Source organism: Medicago sativa, chromosome 3, assembly GCF_051527215.1.
Source record: "Medicago sativa cultivar Bolivia chromosome 3, Bolivia_mono, whole genome shotgun sequence".
Taxonomy (NCBI): Eukaryota; Viridiplantae; Streptophyta; class Magnoliopsida; order Fabales; family Fabaceae; genus Medicago; species Medicago sativa.
Window position 1 is genome coordinate 75,917,701 of NC_140751.1, and position 19,926 is coordinate 75,937,626.

General features: G+C 31.6%; 1 protein-coding gene and 1 long non-coding RNA gene across 2 annotated transcripts; one reads left to right on the plus strand and one right to left on the minus strand.

Annotated features, from left to right (window-relative positions):
- Window positions 1-7,646: 7,646 nt before the first annotated feature.
- Window positions 7,647-10,027, minus strand: SOBIR1 (Leucine-rich repeat protein kinase family protein). The gene has a single exon (XM_085753929.1). It carries the CDS (start codon window positions 9,819-9,821, stop codon window positions 7,938-7,940), a length of 1,884 nt encoding a protein of 627 aa, XP_085610055.1. The 5' UTR covers window positions 9,822-10,027; the 3' UTR covers window positions 7,647-7,937.
- Window positions 10,028-15,109: 5,082 nt separating this feature from the next.
- On the plus strand, window positions 15,110-19,304 carry LOC146940255 (uncharacterized). The gene is made up of 4 exons (XR_015031917.1): window positions 15,110-15,382; window positions 16,555-16,681; window positions 17,631-17,745; window positions 19,016-19,304. It is a non-coding gene; the product is annotated as an uncharacterized LOC146940255 (long non-coding RNA).
- The last annotated feature ends 622 nt before the right edge of the window (window positions 19,305-19,926 follow it).

A 19,926-nucleotide genomic window follows, 5' to 3' on the forward strand; every position in this document is an offset into this window, starting at 1 on the left:
TAGTATTCTAAAGCAACCTCAAATTTTTTTTGGACCTAAACGTACAAAATTACAATTTTTCCAAGTAAGCATACTTATGGGTCAAATTTTGTTTCCTAATTTTGCTAGCATATTTATAACATCATAAGAACCTCAACCATGAAATTTTGAAGTTTTCAAACGATGGATGAATAAATTATGAATTTTTGTTCCCCATAATTATAAATTTCTTAGACAATTCACGATTAATACCCCATCAATTTGGTTGCTTGGTTACACTATTAGTTAATTAGTTTGGTTTATTCTCCGAGTTAATTTGTAACAAGTTTAAGTTTAAAGCTTAGTAAACTTTAGTTTGAGGGGTAGCATTATATTACTGAGTATGTTCCCGATTTTTTGTTTGACAAACTTTTAATGCTTAATTTTTTTTTTTACAAGAAATAAGCTTCATTCATTGAAATGCTAAAATAACATCAATACAATCAAATGGATCATATATGTTGGGATGCTCCCCATCCATACATTAGAAACTCTTAAAGCTTACTAGTGTTGCATCACGGGTTTGAGGGAGGTGTTAAATAATAAAGTTATTGAGTTTAAGCTATTGAGCCTTTACATTTCTAATTTAGTAGTCCATTAAGTTTTTTTTTTTTTTGAAGGTGGATTCAGTTCCAGCCTCAGACACCGCACTGTAATGCTTGTTTTGGTAGTAGAGATGCATGTCATCATAGCCGAAACAAACATCACACCAACAATGATTTTATGTGAGCTTTTATTACTTTTAATTTTTTTATTTTTTATTAATTATGTTTTAGGTTTTCAATTTTGATTTTTATCAATTATATTTTAGGTTTTCAATTTTGATGAACTTACATTTCTGGGTTATATCAATTTCAATTTCAGATCAAGCAAAATCTTCTTTTCTTATTCTTATGTACGATCAATCATACATTTTCAATTTCAACCTATGACGACCATCTCCTTGGTTTCCATAATCATCATGTTTTCTCTTGTTTATGGCTGTGAGGATCTTTCTCTCTCATTCTCCCATGCTAATGTATGACTTGATTTATTTTCTTACTTTGATTTTTTCATTTTTGTTTATTTCTCACTACTATTAGATTGCTACAGCTATGAGTGCGTTGGAGTTAACTTTTTGTGCAATGTTTTTTCTCTTTTTCAAAACTGGGTTTTTATGAATTGTTATTGGGTTTACTTTAAGTAATAGTTAGGTTAGATGATAGTAGTCCACTTGGTACTGTTTATTTTTCTGGTTCCCTCACTAAGATAATTTATGTTTAACCAAAAGGGACCTTAGATTAATATATTCAATTTTGCAAAGTGTGTCATGCTCTTGATACAAGTCATATAATTTCAGTACAAAACAAACACAATACTAGTCACTGCCATTTATGTGAAAAATTTACATAGACTTGAACACCAAGTAGAGTATCTTATAAAGGCTTCAGCACCATGTAGAATATGAATTAAGATATTACAAATGCATCAATGATGTGACAAATGATGACATTAGGGGTATTGAATTCAACACAGAGAAAAATAGCTACAAATTTTTATGAAATGTTTGCACAATTATTCCATGTGTTTGCTGGAAGAAGGTATTATTGATAAGAAGAATTGCAACTAATTAAGGCCAACTATTCGAACTGTTTGTCATGCAAAACTTCGAATAGTCTATGATATTTTTTGTAAGAATTGGTGAGTTTCTATTTTCAAGCCCTCTTTCAACCATGAATTAAATCTTGCATGTTTTGTTCATTTGATTGACAATGAAGTGGGTAAACAAGTTGATAGTGGTTTGTGTTCGCAAGGCTTAGACATGTCATATCTTGGTTCTTTGATTGGTAAAAAGGGTGGTCCTAAAGATCTTGGGTTTATCAAAAAGAACTTATCAAAAGGTTACACATCTCTTATTTTAGCAAGCAAGACACATTGGGGTATAAGATAACACCTTCAAAAGGTAAGGAAGCTCACTCTAAATTAGTAAGACCTAATATTCCAAAGGTATTACACATATTTTGTCTTTACTAATAATTTTATCTTGATATAACTGTCGTTTTCTTTTTACATTTAATTTATTTTATATGTTCATGTAATGGCTGACTGAAATATCTCATCCCAATGCGACAATGAAAGTAACCAAAGAAATGTAATTTGACCGTTTTTATATTTTATATATTGTCCATCTAATCGAGAAAATGATGAGTTAACAAGATTTTTATTTTATTATGACTTTTTTATTTGTCTCATCTTATTTTATAAGTTGTACATTTAATCAAATTGTTATTGTTAATATTTGTAGGAGTGAGATCGTGGTTAGTAAGCATATATGATATACTTAAGGGAGAAGGTTGCTACAATGTTTAAAGCCCTAAAAAATGATTGACTAAGTTGTACAAACTGATTTGGTATCAATATTGAATTGATATATGATACTTAAATCACTAACGGTAAATGCTAATACAATAATTTTATTTCAGGTAATTGATTTGGCTGCTTTCATGTTGGCTCACGATGAAATATTGGAATCAACATATTATCCTAAATATTGGTTTCTTCCTACGACATAATCGGTAAATTATTTATGATAAATATTTTACATTTACAAGTTAAGTACAAGGTCATTATGGTTTAAAATACATCTTTTTAACAATTCGTGTTAGATATTAGATACACCAATAAAAGCCATGATAAAAGGGTTATTAAAAAAGATTTTTGGAGAGTGTTGTTTTGATTTCAAAGGTAACTGACATGTATATGTGACACTCACAAATTCATTTTTATCTACATAGTGTTATGAAACTAATATTTTAAATATAATCACATATTTTTACCAATACATGAAAAACTTTCATTGGTTCCTTATGATGATTGACTTTTGAGTTAAAATAATTGGTTTATCTTTACTCCTATCAAAGTTTGTCATCACTTCCCAACAAAAAGACAAATATCAATAAATTGTGAAAAAAAATATATGGCCCCCTTTTAGTTTATATCTTACAAATTCAACTATTATAGATAATCATTAACAATTGTAAATCATGTCTTTTTAGTCTCCTTTTATGGAAGAATTATTGATGGATCCCTATTTCTACGGGATCCCTTCAAGTTTCAATTTTAAGTTATGGACAAAAAATATAATAGTTTAATTTGTCGCTCCACACAGTTACGTGAGTCAAGTGAAAGACTTATGAGATATCAATATTTGTGTTTATCAAATTTTTATTTACTTATTAAAATTTCTACGGGTGATTTTTTATGTTAGGAATGTTTGTGCAATTTGGATGATTAAATAGATGATGCAAAAGGGAGTTGTTGGATATAATATTTAAGTATTAAAAGAAAAGGTTGCTTAATAAACTTTTCAATTTTATTTCTGAAAGAGAAATGATATTTGTACAACCATTCTATGATAACTTTTTGACAACTCTCTCTCTTTCATACTCACATTATATTTTTATTCTCTCTCTTCTTTTTTCTCTTTCCATCGTTTTTGACCAATAGAAAGAGAGGAAAAGGAAGTTGTCATGATAGTTGTCAAAAATGGTTGTTCAAATATCACTGCTCTATCCGAAATGGGCATTACTAAAGTTTTCAATTTTATTAAGCAACATATTTTTTTCATACTTTAATCTTATATTCAATTGCTCCCTTTTGCATCATCCATTTTATCACCCAAATTCCACAATCATTCATAACGTAAAATATCATCAGTAGAAAATTTTAATAAGTAATAAAAATTTGATAAACAAAAATATTGATATCTTACGAGTCTTGTCCTTGACTTCCGTAACCGCGTTGAGCGGAAAATTTATGCTCTAATATATTTTGTCCATAATTTGAACCGAAACTTGAACTGGTATCATAAAAAGAGGGATTCATCAACAATTCTTTCATACAAAGAGACTAAAAAGGCATGATTATATATGTTAGTGATTTTCTATCATGGCTGAAATCGTAAGAGAGAAATTAAAAAACATTGTATTTTCGTACTAGTTTATCGATACTTGTCTTCATGTTGGGAAACGTTGACAACTTTTAATACGAGTTAAGATAAACCAATTCTTTTCTCTCAAAGTCAATTATCATAAAGAACTAATGAAATTTTTCCACATCATGTATTTGTAAAAATATTTGATTATATTTAAAACATTAGATTAATAACTATGTAAATAAAATGAATTTATAAGTTTTACGTAAACATATTAATTACCTTTGAAATCAAAGCAGCACTCCCCATAAATCTTTTTCGAAAATCCTTTAACATGTATTCTTCTGGTGTATCCATTGTCAACATGAATTTTTAATTAAATATATGTATTTTAAACCACATTGAGCTTATTTTGAACTTGTAAATTCTGTCCACGTGAGCTTAACTCAGTTGGTATGGACAATGCATAAAATAAAATATGCAAGGTCCGGGGTTCGAACCCCGGCCACCACAAAAAAAAAACTTGTAAATTCTACGTAAAATTATTTACCATAATTAGTTTACCGATAATGTGAAAGGAAGAAATTGATATTCTACGTAAAATTATTTACCATAATTAGTTTACCGATAATGTGAAAGGAAGATTTACCATAATTAGTTTACCCATAATGTGAAAGGAAGAAATTGAAAGGAAGAAATAATTAATATTTATATAATTAGTTTACCGATAATGTGAAAGGAAAAGGAAGAAATTGAAAGGAAGAAATAATTAATATTTATACGTAAAATTATTTATCATAATTAGTTTACCGATAATGTGAAAGGAAGAAATAATTTATATTTAGGATAATAAGGTGATTCCAATCTCTCATCGTAAGTCAACATGTAAGCAGCCAAATCAATTACATGAAATAGTTTGAAGAGAAATTATTATCTTAACATTTACCGTTAGTGATTTAAGTATCAATTCACTGTTGATACAAATTGGATTATGTATCTTGGTCAATCATTTCTTTGGGCTTCAAACATTGTATCAACCCCTTTGTTCCTTGAGTATATCACATATGCGCGCACTAACCATGATCTCACTCATACACTAATTAACATTAATCATATGAATTTTTTTAAGAACAATAATCATATGATTTAAAGTACAGCTTATTAAATAACATGAAATTTTTAAAAAGAAATTCAAAATAAAATAAATTTTTTGGCTAACTCATCAATTATTTGATTAGATGGATGATCAAATATATAAACTGCCAACTTATAATCTTCATTAATTAATTGTCATTATCGTTTTGGGATGAAATATTTTAGCCAAACATTGCATAAACATATAAAATAAATGTAAATAAATTACAATTATATATAGATAAAATTACTAGTAATGACACAATATGTCCTTTGAAACTTAGGTTCAATTAATTTAGAGTGAGATTCCTTGATGTTAGCTTGTACCTCAATGTGTCCTATATCAGGACACAATTTGTTTCCTCAATGTTATTTTGTACCTCAATATGGTACAACTAATGTTTCCTTTTGATAGTCCTTTTTGATAAACTCGAAACCTTCATGACAACCCTTTTGAACCATCATAAAACTCAAGATATGACAAGTTATAACGCCTTATGAACACAAACCACTAACAATTTGTTTATCTCTTCACTCAATTTACAATAATTGGGAATCAGATGAACAAAATGTAATGTGATGGAGCTTATTGGTTGTGAGGGGGATTGAAAATAGAAAATCACCCATATTCTTGTAACAAAATCATATGTTACTTGAAGTTTCGCATGACAACCAAAACGAATAGTATAGTTGGCCTTGGTCCGCTGTCATTCTTTATATTTTCTTATCACCAATGCACTCATTATTGCAAACTAATTGAAACATGACAATGTTTCCATCAGAATCACGTATCACTTCATCCTTTCTTACAACAAACTCATGGAGTTGTGCAAGCATTTCATCAAAATTGTAATCTTCAAAGAATTAAGTCCTCAACTATAAGATTTAATCGACCGCTGCTTAAAAAATAACCCCTCAATAAAAATGGACACTCGCATTTCAAGGACACGTTTCTTTTCGTTTCAACTTCTTGTGCTCTTGATATCACATCTCAACACAATACATTGCCTTTTGTTCCCCTCATAATCAGATTTTGAAATAACTTCTTTGCATCACCTTGAATCCATGTCAACAACCCGTCTCATGAAGTAAATCAGCTGAATGATCCACAACTGGAGGTGCAATGTGTGAATTCACATTTGCAGGAGGATCCACAACTCGTGGTGTAATGTCATGCTTGAAATCACCGGGGGATCAGGATTAGCATCCACAGCAAACTGTTTTTTTTTTTTTTTTGAATGGCAAATGGTTAGTTGTTAGATTATTTTTCTCTTTTATCCAGGTATGAACAGAGGACTCCCAACTCCTTATCCTTTAAGCTCAAGTCAGTTGAGCCACCCAACTCCCTATCAGAAAAACTAATATGTTTATGTAAAAAGCACCGTTTGGATCGTAGAATCCGAACATGAAATTTGAGATATTCGGATTGTAGCGAGTACAAAGTAATGGATACGATGATGGATACATTAATCATTGTTACTGTCCATATTGGAGTAATAGTCTTGATAAGATGTCTGCTTTCCACATTGGAGTCCACACAAGATTTACATAAGATCCACGTTGCCCCAAGTCAATCATTCACTGAAGTATTTCCCTAGTATTTCTCTAGTGAACAGAAAAAATAAACTTAGTAAAATTTCATGATGCAAATTCACTTAAAATGCATAGCTAAGTTTTTTAAAGCATAAACTTTAATTAAGAGATAGACTGATGCTATTGAAAGAAACATGTCATATGGACTAATGATATGTTTCTTGTAATTATTAACTAACTAATGCTGATTAAACATAGAATTTCCAAGCTCCTGATAAATTTGTTTTTGTTTTGTAATAATTTCCACATGACAATAAGAATCCTTAAAACACTAACCACCTACAAAGATATTGTGTATGGTTTGAACTATAGGCATCCTACTTAGAACTCCTAAGGCATTGCTCACCAACCGAGTTGTCTGCTCGGCTAATAAACACGGTACACTGGTGTACCGTGTTTTCTGTCACACCTTAGGCTCCACCATAAAACATGTTTTCTCCAAAAACTCTTTCATTACAGCATCTTCTTAACTCTTGTACTATCAATCAATAAATCAAATGTCAATTATTTCTGAGGCAGCCTAGTAAATACAAGGAAGCTCACTTGTAAACTTTTCTATGTACTTTTCAAAGGATGACTAAGGCAAATGAGTAACACATTTATCCTTGCTTCAAGACTATAAATGTGTTGACTGCTGACTTTGCATATACATTGTATAGAATAATGAGTGAGAACAGAGAGGAAGAAAATGTAGAAAACCAAAAGAAAAAAAAGGGAGAAAGTGATAGATGTGAGAAAAGATGAGTGAAAAAGAAATGTGTAGAAGAAATATAAACAAAAAGAACTAGAAAAATTTAGGATTTTATTTTATATGGTTTTACTATTAACTATTGATGCAGATTCTTAATGGAGAATATTCTTCTGATTGGGTTATGCCTATTCACCCTTTTCTCTAAATTTAAAGCTTAGCAATGAAATCAAGGGCTGCCTTTTCTTTTCATAATTAATGATGGAAAATGTTAATCAATAACAATACTAAGAATGAAAGTATGGTTACAACATAGGTGTATTTTATTTTCTTGATCAATACAGAAACATATTGCAACCAGATAGTTACAGATTCATTTAGACATAGATCATCACAATGCTGGATATTTCTCTCTATCTTACTTTTTCTTTTCTTGAAATTCAGCATGTTGTAATGAATGCAACACTATTATAATGGTTTGTTTAACCTTTAACAACACCTATCATTTAGTAATACATTGATACTACTAAATAAACACACTTAATCACACATTATTATTATACATTTTATTTCATATATTCATCAAATTGACTAGTGCTTGATTTGGTACAACATAATCCTAACATTCTTAGCATCAGGCCTCTCCTTAGGATTATCCATGGTGCAAAAGGAAGCAATCTTCAAAACCAAAAGCATTTGTTCCTCAAAACCATTGCCTATGAGCCTTGCATCAATTGCTTCCTTCGGATTTTCCGAAGTCATCACATTTCTCATCCACTTGACCAAACTCATCTCCTCTGTGTTCATAAAGAAATCATCAGAAGGAAGCTTTCCTATCACCAAGACGCCAAGCATAACACCAAAGCTATATATGTCACACTTGTCACTGAATTTGAGTATCTGATGATACTCAGGTGCGATATATCCCACCGTACCAGCCACGTTCGAAGTGGTGATATGCGTCTGCGCATCAGGCATAGCTTTTGCAAGACCGAAATCTGCAATTCGAGCTTCCATTTCATCATCAAGAAGAACGTTTGCAGGCTTGAGATCTCGATGAATTATACGCGGATTATGGCTTGTATGAAGGTATTCAAGACCAGCCGCGATACCAAGTGCAATCTTATGCCTTGACAACCAATCCAACTCCGCTTCACCTCTTTCAACTTTCTGTAGCATATCCTGCAAACTTCCATTCTTCATGAACTCGTACACAAGATAATGACAATCAGGTCTAGAAATATGAGCCAACAACGGCAAAAGGTTACGATGACGAATCTGACCGACTGTGTCAATCTCCGACTTAATTTGTCGCATCTTCTTATGCAAAAGCTTACTATCTTCATCAGCCAACTCAGCTGCATCCTTAGGTGGCTGAATAATCTTCTTAATGGCAATCATTTTTCCATTACTTCCTGGTAATTCAGCTTTGTAAACCTCACCACATCCACCTTGTCCAATTTTTTCCAACGAAGCTAAACCATCTTCTTTCTCCAAGAAAGCTAAATCCTCAGCTTTCTTAATCAAAGAACTATAAATTGCAGGTCCAGAACCCTTTCCTTTTCCTTTGATCAAAATCAAAGCCAACTTAAACAGCAACGAAAACACGAAACCAGAAAGTATCCCGGCGAATGCTCCAGCAACAAACCCAAGAATCCATCCAGCTAGCTTCCTCCTACTCTTCTTATGTTTGTGGAGAGGAGCCACAGGACCAGGAGCTGGAGCAGATGCTGGGGAATGACCCCTATGAGGCCTTGTTTGACTTGAATTGTTAGTCTCAGCAAGAATATAGCGTTTGGGAGCAGTATTATCGGTATCTTCATATGCAAGAAGCTTCTGATTCAGCGGCACGCCTTCAAGGAACCGGTTACCGGAGAAGTTAAAGTGTCTAAGATTGCGAAAAGAACGAACCGAAACCGGAACTCTTCCTGTGAAGTGATTGTCTGCAACAGAAAGAGTTTCCAGATTGGGAAAATACCTAAGGAAATTCAAATTTCCAGACAGTTTATTTCCAGAGATATCAAGAAAGCGAAGACGAATGAGAGAAGAGAATTCAGAAGGAACTTCACCAGAGAAAAGATTATTAGCAAGGTTCAGAATCTCAAGCTTTCTGCAGTCAACTATAGAGGTTGGTATTTGGTCAACGAGTTTGTTGTGTGAAAGAGAGATTTCTTTCAGCTCTGTGAGTTTTCCAATGGTTGGTGAAAGTGTGCCACTGAGTTTTCTTGATTTGAAAACAAGTTTTGTGACTCTAAGTGCATAGCTCTCATTGTTGGTAAGTCTTCTCTCACAGAACACACCTTCTGTGTTACATAGGTGGTTTGTAGTGTCGAGGTTGAGTCCTAGGTTGTTTTGTAGAGTTGAAAGAGCTTTTGTGTCTGAAGGGTGAAGGGTGAGTTTAGCATGGATTGAAAAAAGAAGAGACAAAAATGATAAGAGTAAGAGGTGTTTGTGGATGTTGTTCTTCTTAGCCATTGAGGCCAAGTTTGTGTTCTGTTTTGAAACAGGAACTGGAAATGAAATCTCTCTCTATTGAATCTTTGTTCTTTGATGATAGTTTCACTTGTTTTCTTTATTTTTTATAGCCATAAAACGTGTGGACTACTTAGGGACTTTTTACTTGGTCTTTGCTTTGAATTTTTCTACACCATTTTAGGGGTTTAAGCATTTTAATTTTAATTTGTGTGATTGGTCTTTTTTTCTTTCCAATAGTATTATCTTGAGTTTACTCTGATGTCATTTTCTTGTTTCTGTAATTCAAAACAATATGTTTGTGAACTTCATAATCAACTTTGATAGAAGAATATGTGGTTTTTAATTTATATAAGAAATAGAGATAGATTATTTTTAATCAAAATTGTTGCTCTCCAAATCTTAAACCGAAATTAAATATACAAAAGTAATTTCTACATCACGATATATGACTAAAAAATCACAATGAGTTATGAGTAGAGGTTGGATGCAGCTAATGAACTCTTACAATGTGACGAATCAATATTCAAATTTTGATTTAGAAAAGTATTTATTATATTTAGTGTATGAGACATCTCGAATAGGGTTGTCTCATAAGGTTGGTGGTTTTCATTTTTAGTGGGATCAACATTTGGTGGGACCCACCAATATCATTTTTTTTTTGGTCTACATCTCTATGAGGTATCCGAGAAAAATAGATGATCCTAAGACTAGGCTTTGTAAGATTCATATTTAATGTCTAAAACAGTTCAAATAAGATAGACTGAATCAGGTTAGACCCAACTTGGCTTGATAAAAAAATTTAAGGGACAAGTTTAACCTGTCACTTGTCATATTCTTATTTTTAAGATTGAGTCTGACATTTATAAAAGGAAAATTCTTGAGTGGTCTTGGACCAAGAATATGAATTTGGTCACATCCAATCAATGAATGACACCCCACAACAATGAGAGAGAGAAAAAAATTAAAAAAAGAAGAAAAAAGAAATTGGCAATGCTTTGGTGTCTAGTGACCAAATCAAATTTTTTGGTCATGTGACCACCTAAGACTATCTCTTTATAAAAATCTTGTAGAACTTATGAATCTACTTAAATTTTTAATTAATTTTTACCGTATAATACCTATATCCAACAAAACTCTGTAATGCATCATAATTTTCAATATCAAAATTAAATGGTAAATGCAGTGTATAAACATGGTGTATGAGACTTCTCTTTTCCCTTTCTCTCTTGTGAGTCGTTATCAAAACCATAGTTTCATCTCCTTTATCCACCGAATAGGGGTGATTTAGGACCAATTTTTGACCCAAAATCACCCCTCTAACTCGTTTTTCGCTTTCCCTTTTATTGAAATAAGTGACTTTCACATCTATTTTTTTTATTTTGTGATTTCGTCATCTTTGTGTAGCGTTGTTTGTCTTTCTTGTTTTGTTCAAGTATTTGTTCGGTTTATATTGTCAGAACAACTTCGATCCAGTGCAGATTCAATCAATGACTTTGGTGTCGTCCACGTTGCAGATCCGGAGACATGGGTATTCTGGAGACTTGAATATAGTCATATGTGCAAGCTTTTGTACTTTGCCGTTTTATGTTATTAACATGGATATTGTGAGTTTTCATCCTTTTTTTTCGAATTTGCGTTGTATCAATGTACTCTATCAATTTAAATGAATGAATATCATTTATTTTTGTAAAAAAAAAAAAAGTGGTGTATGAGATGACTATATATATATATATCGCCAATGAATGGATTTTTTTTAATGGCCTGAAGGGTCTAAACCCCTACACAAAATGAATGGATGTATGGTTGATAGTAATGGAAATTAAAAATCTGATATTAACGAGAGGCAGCAAAATATGAGGAAGAAAAAAACAAGAAAACATTATTTTCTTTGAAGTGCAAATTTTCTAAACAATATTTGAATGAAAATTTCATATTATGAGAGTATGAGTATGGCCAAAACTAACACCATCAAGAAAGAAATGTAACTTTTATTGCCCAATGAACACGGCGAAGACTCTCCAAACGGACTTAGTTCATCAATCAACAATAATATTTATATACATCTCGTATTTTCTTACATTTATTAAACACTTTATTTTCATATCACATTCTATTACTTATCACATTCTTATATTTTTTCTCTCTCAAAATGTATACCATTGATGGAGTGTCCGCAAACATTTTCCTTCTTCAAATCTGCAAAGTCTATAGAGTATTATAGTTTTTTTCTTCCAATAAATGTAAACAGATTTTTCTTTTATTTTGTGTTGGTTCTGAATCCTGCTTAGTGAATATTTGTTTGAGAGCTAGTTAAATGGAAACTTCATGGATCCCACCCAAGTTACTAAAGTCTAACATGTATTAATCCAACCCTCCTTCATCGTAATTGCCATGAGTCAAGTCAACCAACGAAGTCAACAAGTCGTTGTTGAAGATTGCTGGGTGGTGGGGTAGGGTTGGCCCATAACTTTGCCGTTTTTCGTAATTAATCAGAAAAGGACCATTTGTCCCTTTTTTTTCTTTTCTTTTCTATTTATCGCAGATTCGCACTCATTCACATGAATTATTGTTCTGTTTTAATACTAGTGTGTAACCCGTGCGATGCACGGACAACACAACCGTTGATTAACAATACCAAGGATCACCGTAAGATACAAAAGTTTATTATTAATATACAATTACTCAAAGGTTTACAACAACGATAATAACAGGGTATAAAGTATACAAACGTGTATGTCAGAGAGTAAACAACGCGACACAGAAAAATAAATAGAAGTAGATGGAATTACATCACACAAATACGCAAACATTTAAAATATAAACACAAAAAAAAGGACACAAAAATTATGAAGACTAACATGACTTAAACTAAGAAACGGACAATCCTCAACCACCAATACCATATAGTAAAATATCATTCAAAAGATAACACAACCAAAAAGCAAATTTACTATCATGATTTGGTATTAAAGTCACCATTTTCAAAAGATTATTACACAATTAAAAAGCTAACAGAACCTTGGCACTTTGAACCATGGGTAGATACTCCGTTAAACACAAGAATCATACCACATGCACAACAAAAGCTAGAGGTAGATACAACAGTATCTTTAAGAAAATCAAAGCAAAAGCCCTTGGTACCTTGAACCTTGGCAACCTAATACCTTACAAAAATGTATCAAACAGATTCTAATGATGGTCTCCAGATCCACAGTGAAAATTAAATTACAAACTCATTGAACTTTGCACTTCGCTTCTGATCTCGATAAGAAGAAACAAACTTTGTCAAAGTCGAAGTCAACGCTAAAACAAACTTTGTCGCCTACTTGAAGAGTATTGTCAAATGCAAACTGAATCCAAGCGTCGTTTATACATTTCTCATTCTTATCCTCAGACGGGATAATGTCAGCTTTATATGCCTCCATGGTGTGCAAATTCATCAAAATAATTGACATCTTCTTCCGTTGTGTGAATTATAAAGCAATGTGTCTAAGAATATTCTGAAATTGAAAAAATAAAGTCCAATGTAGGGAGAAAAAAATTAACATAGTCTGCTAACATTATACAATGACCAATATAGAATCATAGAATGAAAAACAAACAATTGAAAGCAAACAGATCTCACAAGGGGATTTGTAGCTTGAAAAACAGGATCAGTAATCTCAACACTCAAAAACGTAAGAGGACACTCTGCAGTTTTTCTTAGAAGATTGATGACTTGGGTTCAAATCTTTGAATTTCTCATCATGGATGGCAAGAGGTCTCTCCATAGGCTTAACCTCATCTTTAATCTTAACTTGAGCAGCATCTCTAGACTTAATGCACTTCAATATCTAAACATAACTAAAGTAATAAAATATGACAATTACCTAAGTTACCTATGTTTGATAGATACATATGATAGTCACCATATATCACATTGACAACTAAGTTAATACAATAGTACAGTTACCCAGGATCACATTGACAACATTAAAGATGGGTTACATATTGAATGCTTTAACAGTTACAAAAGCTCTATCCTTAATAAATACATAGCTCCACAGATACTCATGTACTCATGTGATCACTTATACCAAGCATGCTTGGGTTTTATGGAATACTTGTTCTAAAAAGGAATCAACAACATCAGAGTCATCACAACTCCTCTTAACCTTGTAAGAACCATCGTGGTCATCACAACATCGGGGTCATCACAACTTCTCGTATGAATATACTGAGTAAAGAGCAATTTTAAATAATGAACAATGTCTGCAAGTAGAAGATGTCAATCCAGTAATAAATGCAAGCAAATGCAAGTGAAAAATACTTTGATGACTTTGAGTTTTTGTGACTTAAGTAGTTAAGTGTATTTAATTGATAAATAAAGATTAAAATAAAATATATTTTGATTACATAGAATGATTGATTAGGAGTCCGAGATATAGACAAAATCACCCAATTGGAACTCAATGCAAGCTCTAATGAGCTAATGAGCAAAGTGAACCGTTCTCGTCCTTTGGTGAATTTTATAAATTATATCATAAATGAACCCTTAATATTTCAATGACACATATTTGTCTCTTGTGTGTGTCTTTTTTTTTTCTTTTCAATATTTATCAATGACGAAAGATTGTACCATGTTTTTCCATATAATTCATGATAAGTATTTCTCCCACGTCCAATAGTGATAGATAATTATATTGTCATTTTATATTTATCTGCGACAAAATATTGTCCCGTGTTTTTCTTTATATATTTCTTAGTGACAAATATTTTTTCAATATTTTTTATTATATTTTTTTTTGAAAGAATATTTTTTATTATATTTATTAGTGAAAAATATGTGTCACATGTTCTTTATAAAATTAAATCTTAATTTCTAAGCATTGTTTGTAAATATTACATCGATAGAGTTTACATTGCGAGTGAATACAAATTAAATATAAATTTCTAAGCATTGTTTGTAAATATTTTTTACACATGTATCCAACTAAATAGTAGATTTTTTTTTTTTTATAAAAAACCCAATATGATGCAATTTGATTGGTTGCATATGAAAAAATATTTTGCGCTGAATTTTTATTAAATTAAATCTAACAAAGATGCAATTTTGAACCTATTGTTATTGACACCACTGTTTTAGGCATACTCTTCCTGCAAAAACCAGAATTGGGCCAAGCCCAATCTTCCAAATCAAACTGCGGCCTCATTGAGTCATTTCTTATCATCTGAAACCCTAGGAGAGCTATGCTTTGTCCTCTCTCAGAAGCAGCCGCCAGCACCATATTTTCTCCCGCCATCACCATCGAGATCGATCTGGTTTTGCGGGAACTCGATTGGCCAATTTCTCTATTCAATTAGGATAACAAAAAGAGTATATCGAAAAAACGGTCAGAGTTTCCCAGCAACATATCCATCCTTCATTGTCTCTACAAAACCATTCAATGTTCAAGTTTCAACTTCAGTTACTCCTTTTCAAATCGCGGTGTTGGCATTCTATGCCCGAGTTTCCTCTGCAACAAATTAGGGCTTCTTTCTTCTCAGAGATCTACTCTTCAACGCCTCATTCCATTTCTCAGGTCAATAATCCCTTCTCAGTTTCACTCTCTTATCCAAAAATCTCTTTTTTCCTTTGATTTTGATTTGAATCGCTAAAATCATTCTTAGATGTACTCATAGATTGTTTTTATAATTTTTTTACCTATTGATAAATTGAAATTTTTATTCGATTTATGCATATAATGTATTAAATTATTCATCCATTTTTGGTAGGAACATGTTTTCTCTGATAATTTTTCTTTAAGTGTTTGTGTCTGTGTGTGGGAGAAATTACCCTTTTTATGCTTATAACATATTAACTTGGTCATCTGTTTGAGTTGGACATAAATGTTTTCTCCCATGTCTGGATGACCTAGCTCAATTGACAATGTCCATTTTTCTAGTTGGACACTTTCAATGGCGTTACAACACGAAACCTCGCAATTGTTTGAGTTTCATATGGTGTTTGCCACTTTGACTATAAAAAGAAAAGAAAAAACAAAGTTCTGAATGTCTTTCTTTCTCCTGCTGTAAACACCAAAGTTTCTTGCTCTAGTTGTAAACAAAAACGCGAGCAAAAAAATGTCACTTTTCTTTCTGTAGATCGTTTTATGTATTTCAGTTACGTATCTCATGATCATTACCCTCATCGGTTTTTTAGTGTCTCAATTAAGTTACCTTCTGATTGAAACGTTGTAGTTTTGGTTTCCTTTGCTTGTTGTCATTGCCTTTTGATGTGTAGTAAGCTCTTTCTTGTTAATAGTGTAGGATGTTAAGAGATGGATGCATAATTAAAATCCAACGTAAGTAGACCATTAAAAAATTGAAATACAATTACTTAGCCTTGAAAAGTTTAAGTTTCATACCAGCTTAGACTCAACTCAACAACAAATTAGAAAATATTAAGTTTGAATATGTTCTATTATTGATGCCTATCTCTTGATTGCTTGCTCCATTTTCTATTTTTGAGTTTGGATGGAAGCTAAGAGCACTGCAATAGGGATTCAATGTCTATGTTTTGTTGTGGGACAGGACCACATAGATTTATGATAAAAATAATACCAACAATTCAGCACGTCTTTATTCATCACCAATATTCCATACTGGTGAATGTTTTGTAAATTAAATTAAATTGAATATGATTTGTTTGAAGATTTAGTCTTGTTTAGAGTTAATTTGCACGCTAATAAATATAAATATCATTCATTTGCAGGTTTACATATAAGATTTTTTATGAGAACAGAAAAAGATTGATCAGCTTTGAAATTTTTGAAGCCCACTTGTGTCGTTTGTCCTCTGAAGTATTTTTAGTTGGATCATCTGATGGCTGGTCTTCCCAGGTCTAATCTCTTTCTGATAACTTTTATTTTATAGATATTAGGTCTTCTACATTTGTGCTTTTTAATAAACAATAAGGTCTCACAAGCTTTAAAACAATTACTCAAGATTTTCTTAAAACGAAATCAAAAACGAAAAAACATAGGTGCACTTGCTTTGGTGCTCTTTGTATGCTTCTTAACTAAACTACTCACAATTTTAACTAATCCACAATTTTGTCAAAGTTTGTTATAGCCACGAAAAGTGTATTTAGTTATGAAACATATGCAAAGCGCCTAAGAAATGCAGCTAAGTTTTGTCCAATCAAATACTCAAAGAAATACTCCCTTTTAAGTAATTTTACGTTGCATAGAAAGTGTAGCTTTTTTCTTTCTAAAAAAGTTATTAACATAATCATGGTAGCAGTGTTATGCAATAACCTTAGATTATGCCCTCTAGTTGCATAAAAAACATATAAGTCCCAATTTTTCTGAGACTTCAATTTTTTCCCTTCTAAATTCAAACTTAATCTTGTAGTATTTGTTTTATTGCTTAATCTGACTTTCAGAATCATTTCTAAATCATAAATTCCAAATCTTTAAGACTTATTTATGTATAAATCACGTTCTCATTTCCTATCTTGAAATCCAATTCCTTCGGAATTCAAATCTGAAATTTCGTTTTTGGTGATATATTAGACTGTTTTTTGTTTCAAAATTTCATCCAAGTTTCTAAATGTGTTGGACAACTTGTACTTTGTTGTTTCTCCAAGGCATAAGATTTTTTTTTTTGAGCAATTTTTGTTGCAATTGGTCTATTATTGTGGTTTGTTGTGTTTAGACCATGTTCACAAGTTGGTCTATCTTAGTATGATCATAATACTAAGATAGTTTGATCTTTAAGCTTATGTTGTCTTCATGAAAGTGCATCTTGCATTAGACCTACATGACTTATTTCATTCTTGATTGGCAGGATTTATGAATTAGCTATAAAGAGAGAGATTGATACTCTGTTTTTGACACAATTGGTGTGCTAGAGACAGAACAGATAAAAAAAGTGTACATTATATGACACTTCAAATAAAGAGGTAACCCTCTTATATAGCTCTCATAATTCACATTCTACAGCTCTTGTAAAGCATTCTCTTGTTTTTTTGTTTTGTTTTTTTAATTTCATGATGCTCAGGTCAAGTTTTAACATCAAGTGGGATTATTTTTAATTGATGTCAAAACTCATTTCTACAATTTAAATACACTAATAATCATCTTGAATCATAGTAATCATCAAGGATACAATGTTAGCATCCTGAGTTTTGTACCAACATGAAATAAACTAATTAAAAAAAAAACAAATTTCTCTTTGTTTACTCTAAAATTAACAAATAGCTTTACATTGAGAAAACAACCAATGATGATTAGTTTGATCAGTCTGCTAATGTCTATTCTGTGTTTTCTCTTCCCTCAAATGGCTACTCCTATATAAAGGAGTTCTTAACACTTTTTTCCTCCCTTTTTCTATTTTAGGCCATAATTCACCATTGAAACAGTGATTTTTGTGTATGATTTAATATGATGTATAGCAGAAATTTTATGACTACTTTTGCATAAGTGAAAATAAAAGAATGTAGAGGTTAAATAGTGTAGTTGGCAGTAGTGACAACCTCTCCTATACCTTCACATTTGTTGTTTCTCTTTAAACACTTCTTTGTCATGTTCATATTTCTCACCATTCTACAAATTGGACTAAACATTTTGATTCTAGAGTTTATAATTTCCCAAACATTGCTTATAGCTGAACTTCCAACCATGCAAACTGGTTTGAATTGGTGGGTACTAAAACAGTTAATTTGAGCAGCCTTGACGACTATGAACATAAATTACAGTATAGTTAAAATGAGTTTTAAATTAGCATGATCTTTTTCTTTCAGTAAACATGCATTTCCATACCATTCTCTACATAGCTTTGAAAGGTCTTCTTTTTCATGTTCTGTACTTGAAGAAATAATCATAGTTGTTGGTTCTTCTTGACCGGATCTAAATACTCCTGCAACTTCTCCACATGATATAAGCCATTTAACAGAAATAAAGTTTGTTCACTGACACTGTACATTCAGTTCTACCTTATTTCCTTTTGAAAAGGTAATTGAAATATCAACTTGTTGATGATAGTGGTGTGGGTTCGTCGTCGTCGTCGTCGTCGTCATCTTCATCATCATATTTGTGTTCTGTACATGTAAAGATAGTCATTGTGGACTGAATCTGTTAAAGAAATTTACCTTGTAAAAGAAGTTATTTTCTGTTTCAGTTTAATCTCAATAATACCACTGATTGTTTCTGGTTTCAACTTCTGTTTTGTAGAATTTTTTGAAATTGGCAGAAATGGAAGAAGATGGGTTGTAGGCGTAGCTGATCAAATGGTGGGTATTTATAGACTATGAACAAATGATCTAAGCAATGAAATAAATTTCTTTGGAACAAATAGGTAATTATGTGGGCATGTGGCTATAGGTTTTAGCACTTGAGTGTATATACTGTGATATTAAGATTGCAGGTGTAGTATTCTTAGGTTCAAATAGGATTTTTGTTGTGGGACATCCCCTATAAATTTTTTGAGGATAATATAATACTCAATTTTTATTGTTTTGGATGCTCCTTTAAGACATTTGTTGTAATATTATAATACCTTTGTACAAAAATAGATTAAAAATAGGCCCGCGCCATATTATTATACTGCTATAAATCTTAAAGTGCTTTGAAAATGTAAAATGCAGTTACTAAGTTTATGACAAAAGACATGATATGCGAAAAGCTCTTGAAACCTTTCAAGATATAAAACAATAAATATAACTAAAATTTCATCCAATTAATGCACCAGGACAAAAGCCATAAGAAACCGTACAAATATAAATTTAAAAATACAATTTTAAATGATGAATAGTGTTTTGGAGTGAAAACTATCAGTTCAACATTTAATGCAAGCAATTGAAAAGCCTTGTAGCAAGTGTGAACAGTGCTTGAAAGTTTCACTCAATATTGATGATATTGATGTGTCCCAGATGGTAGTCTGACGTGTCAATTAAGGAACAAAGAAAATGAACGTGAAACGATTCGAGTGATGATGAATAATGAAGAAAATGAGTTCATTCATTCAATTATTCAATTATTAATGTACATTTGCTATGAGTTTTATTATTTTTTGAGAATTACTGTTTTAAAATCCATTGTTTCTTAGAAATACATGTAAATTACAAAAAAAAAAAAATACTCAA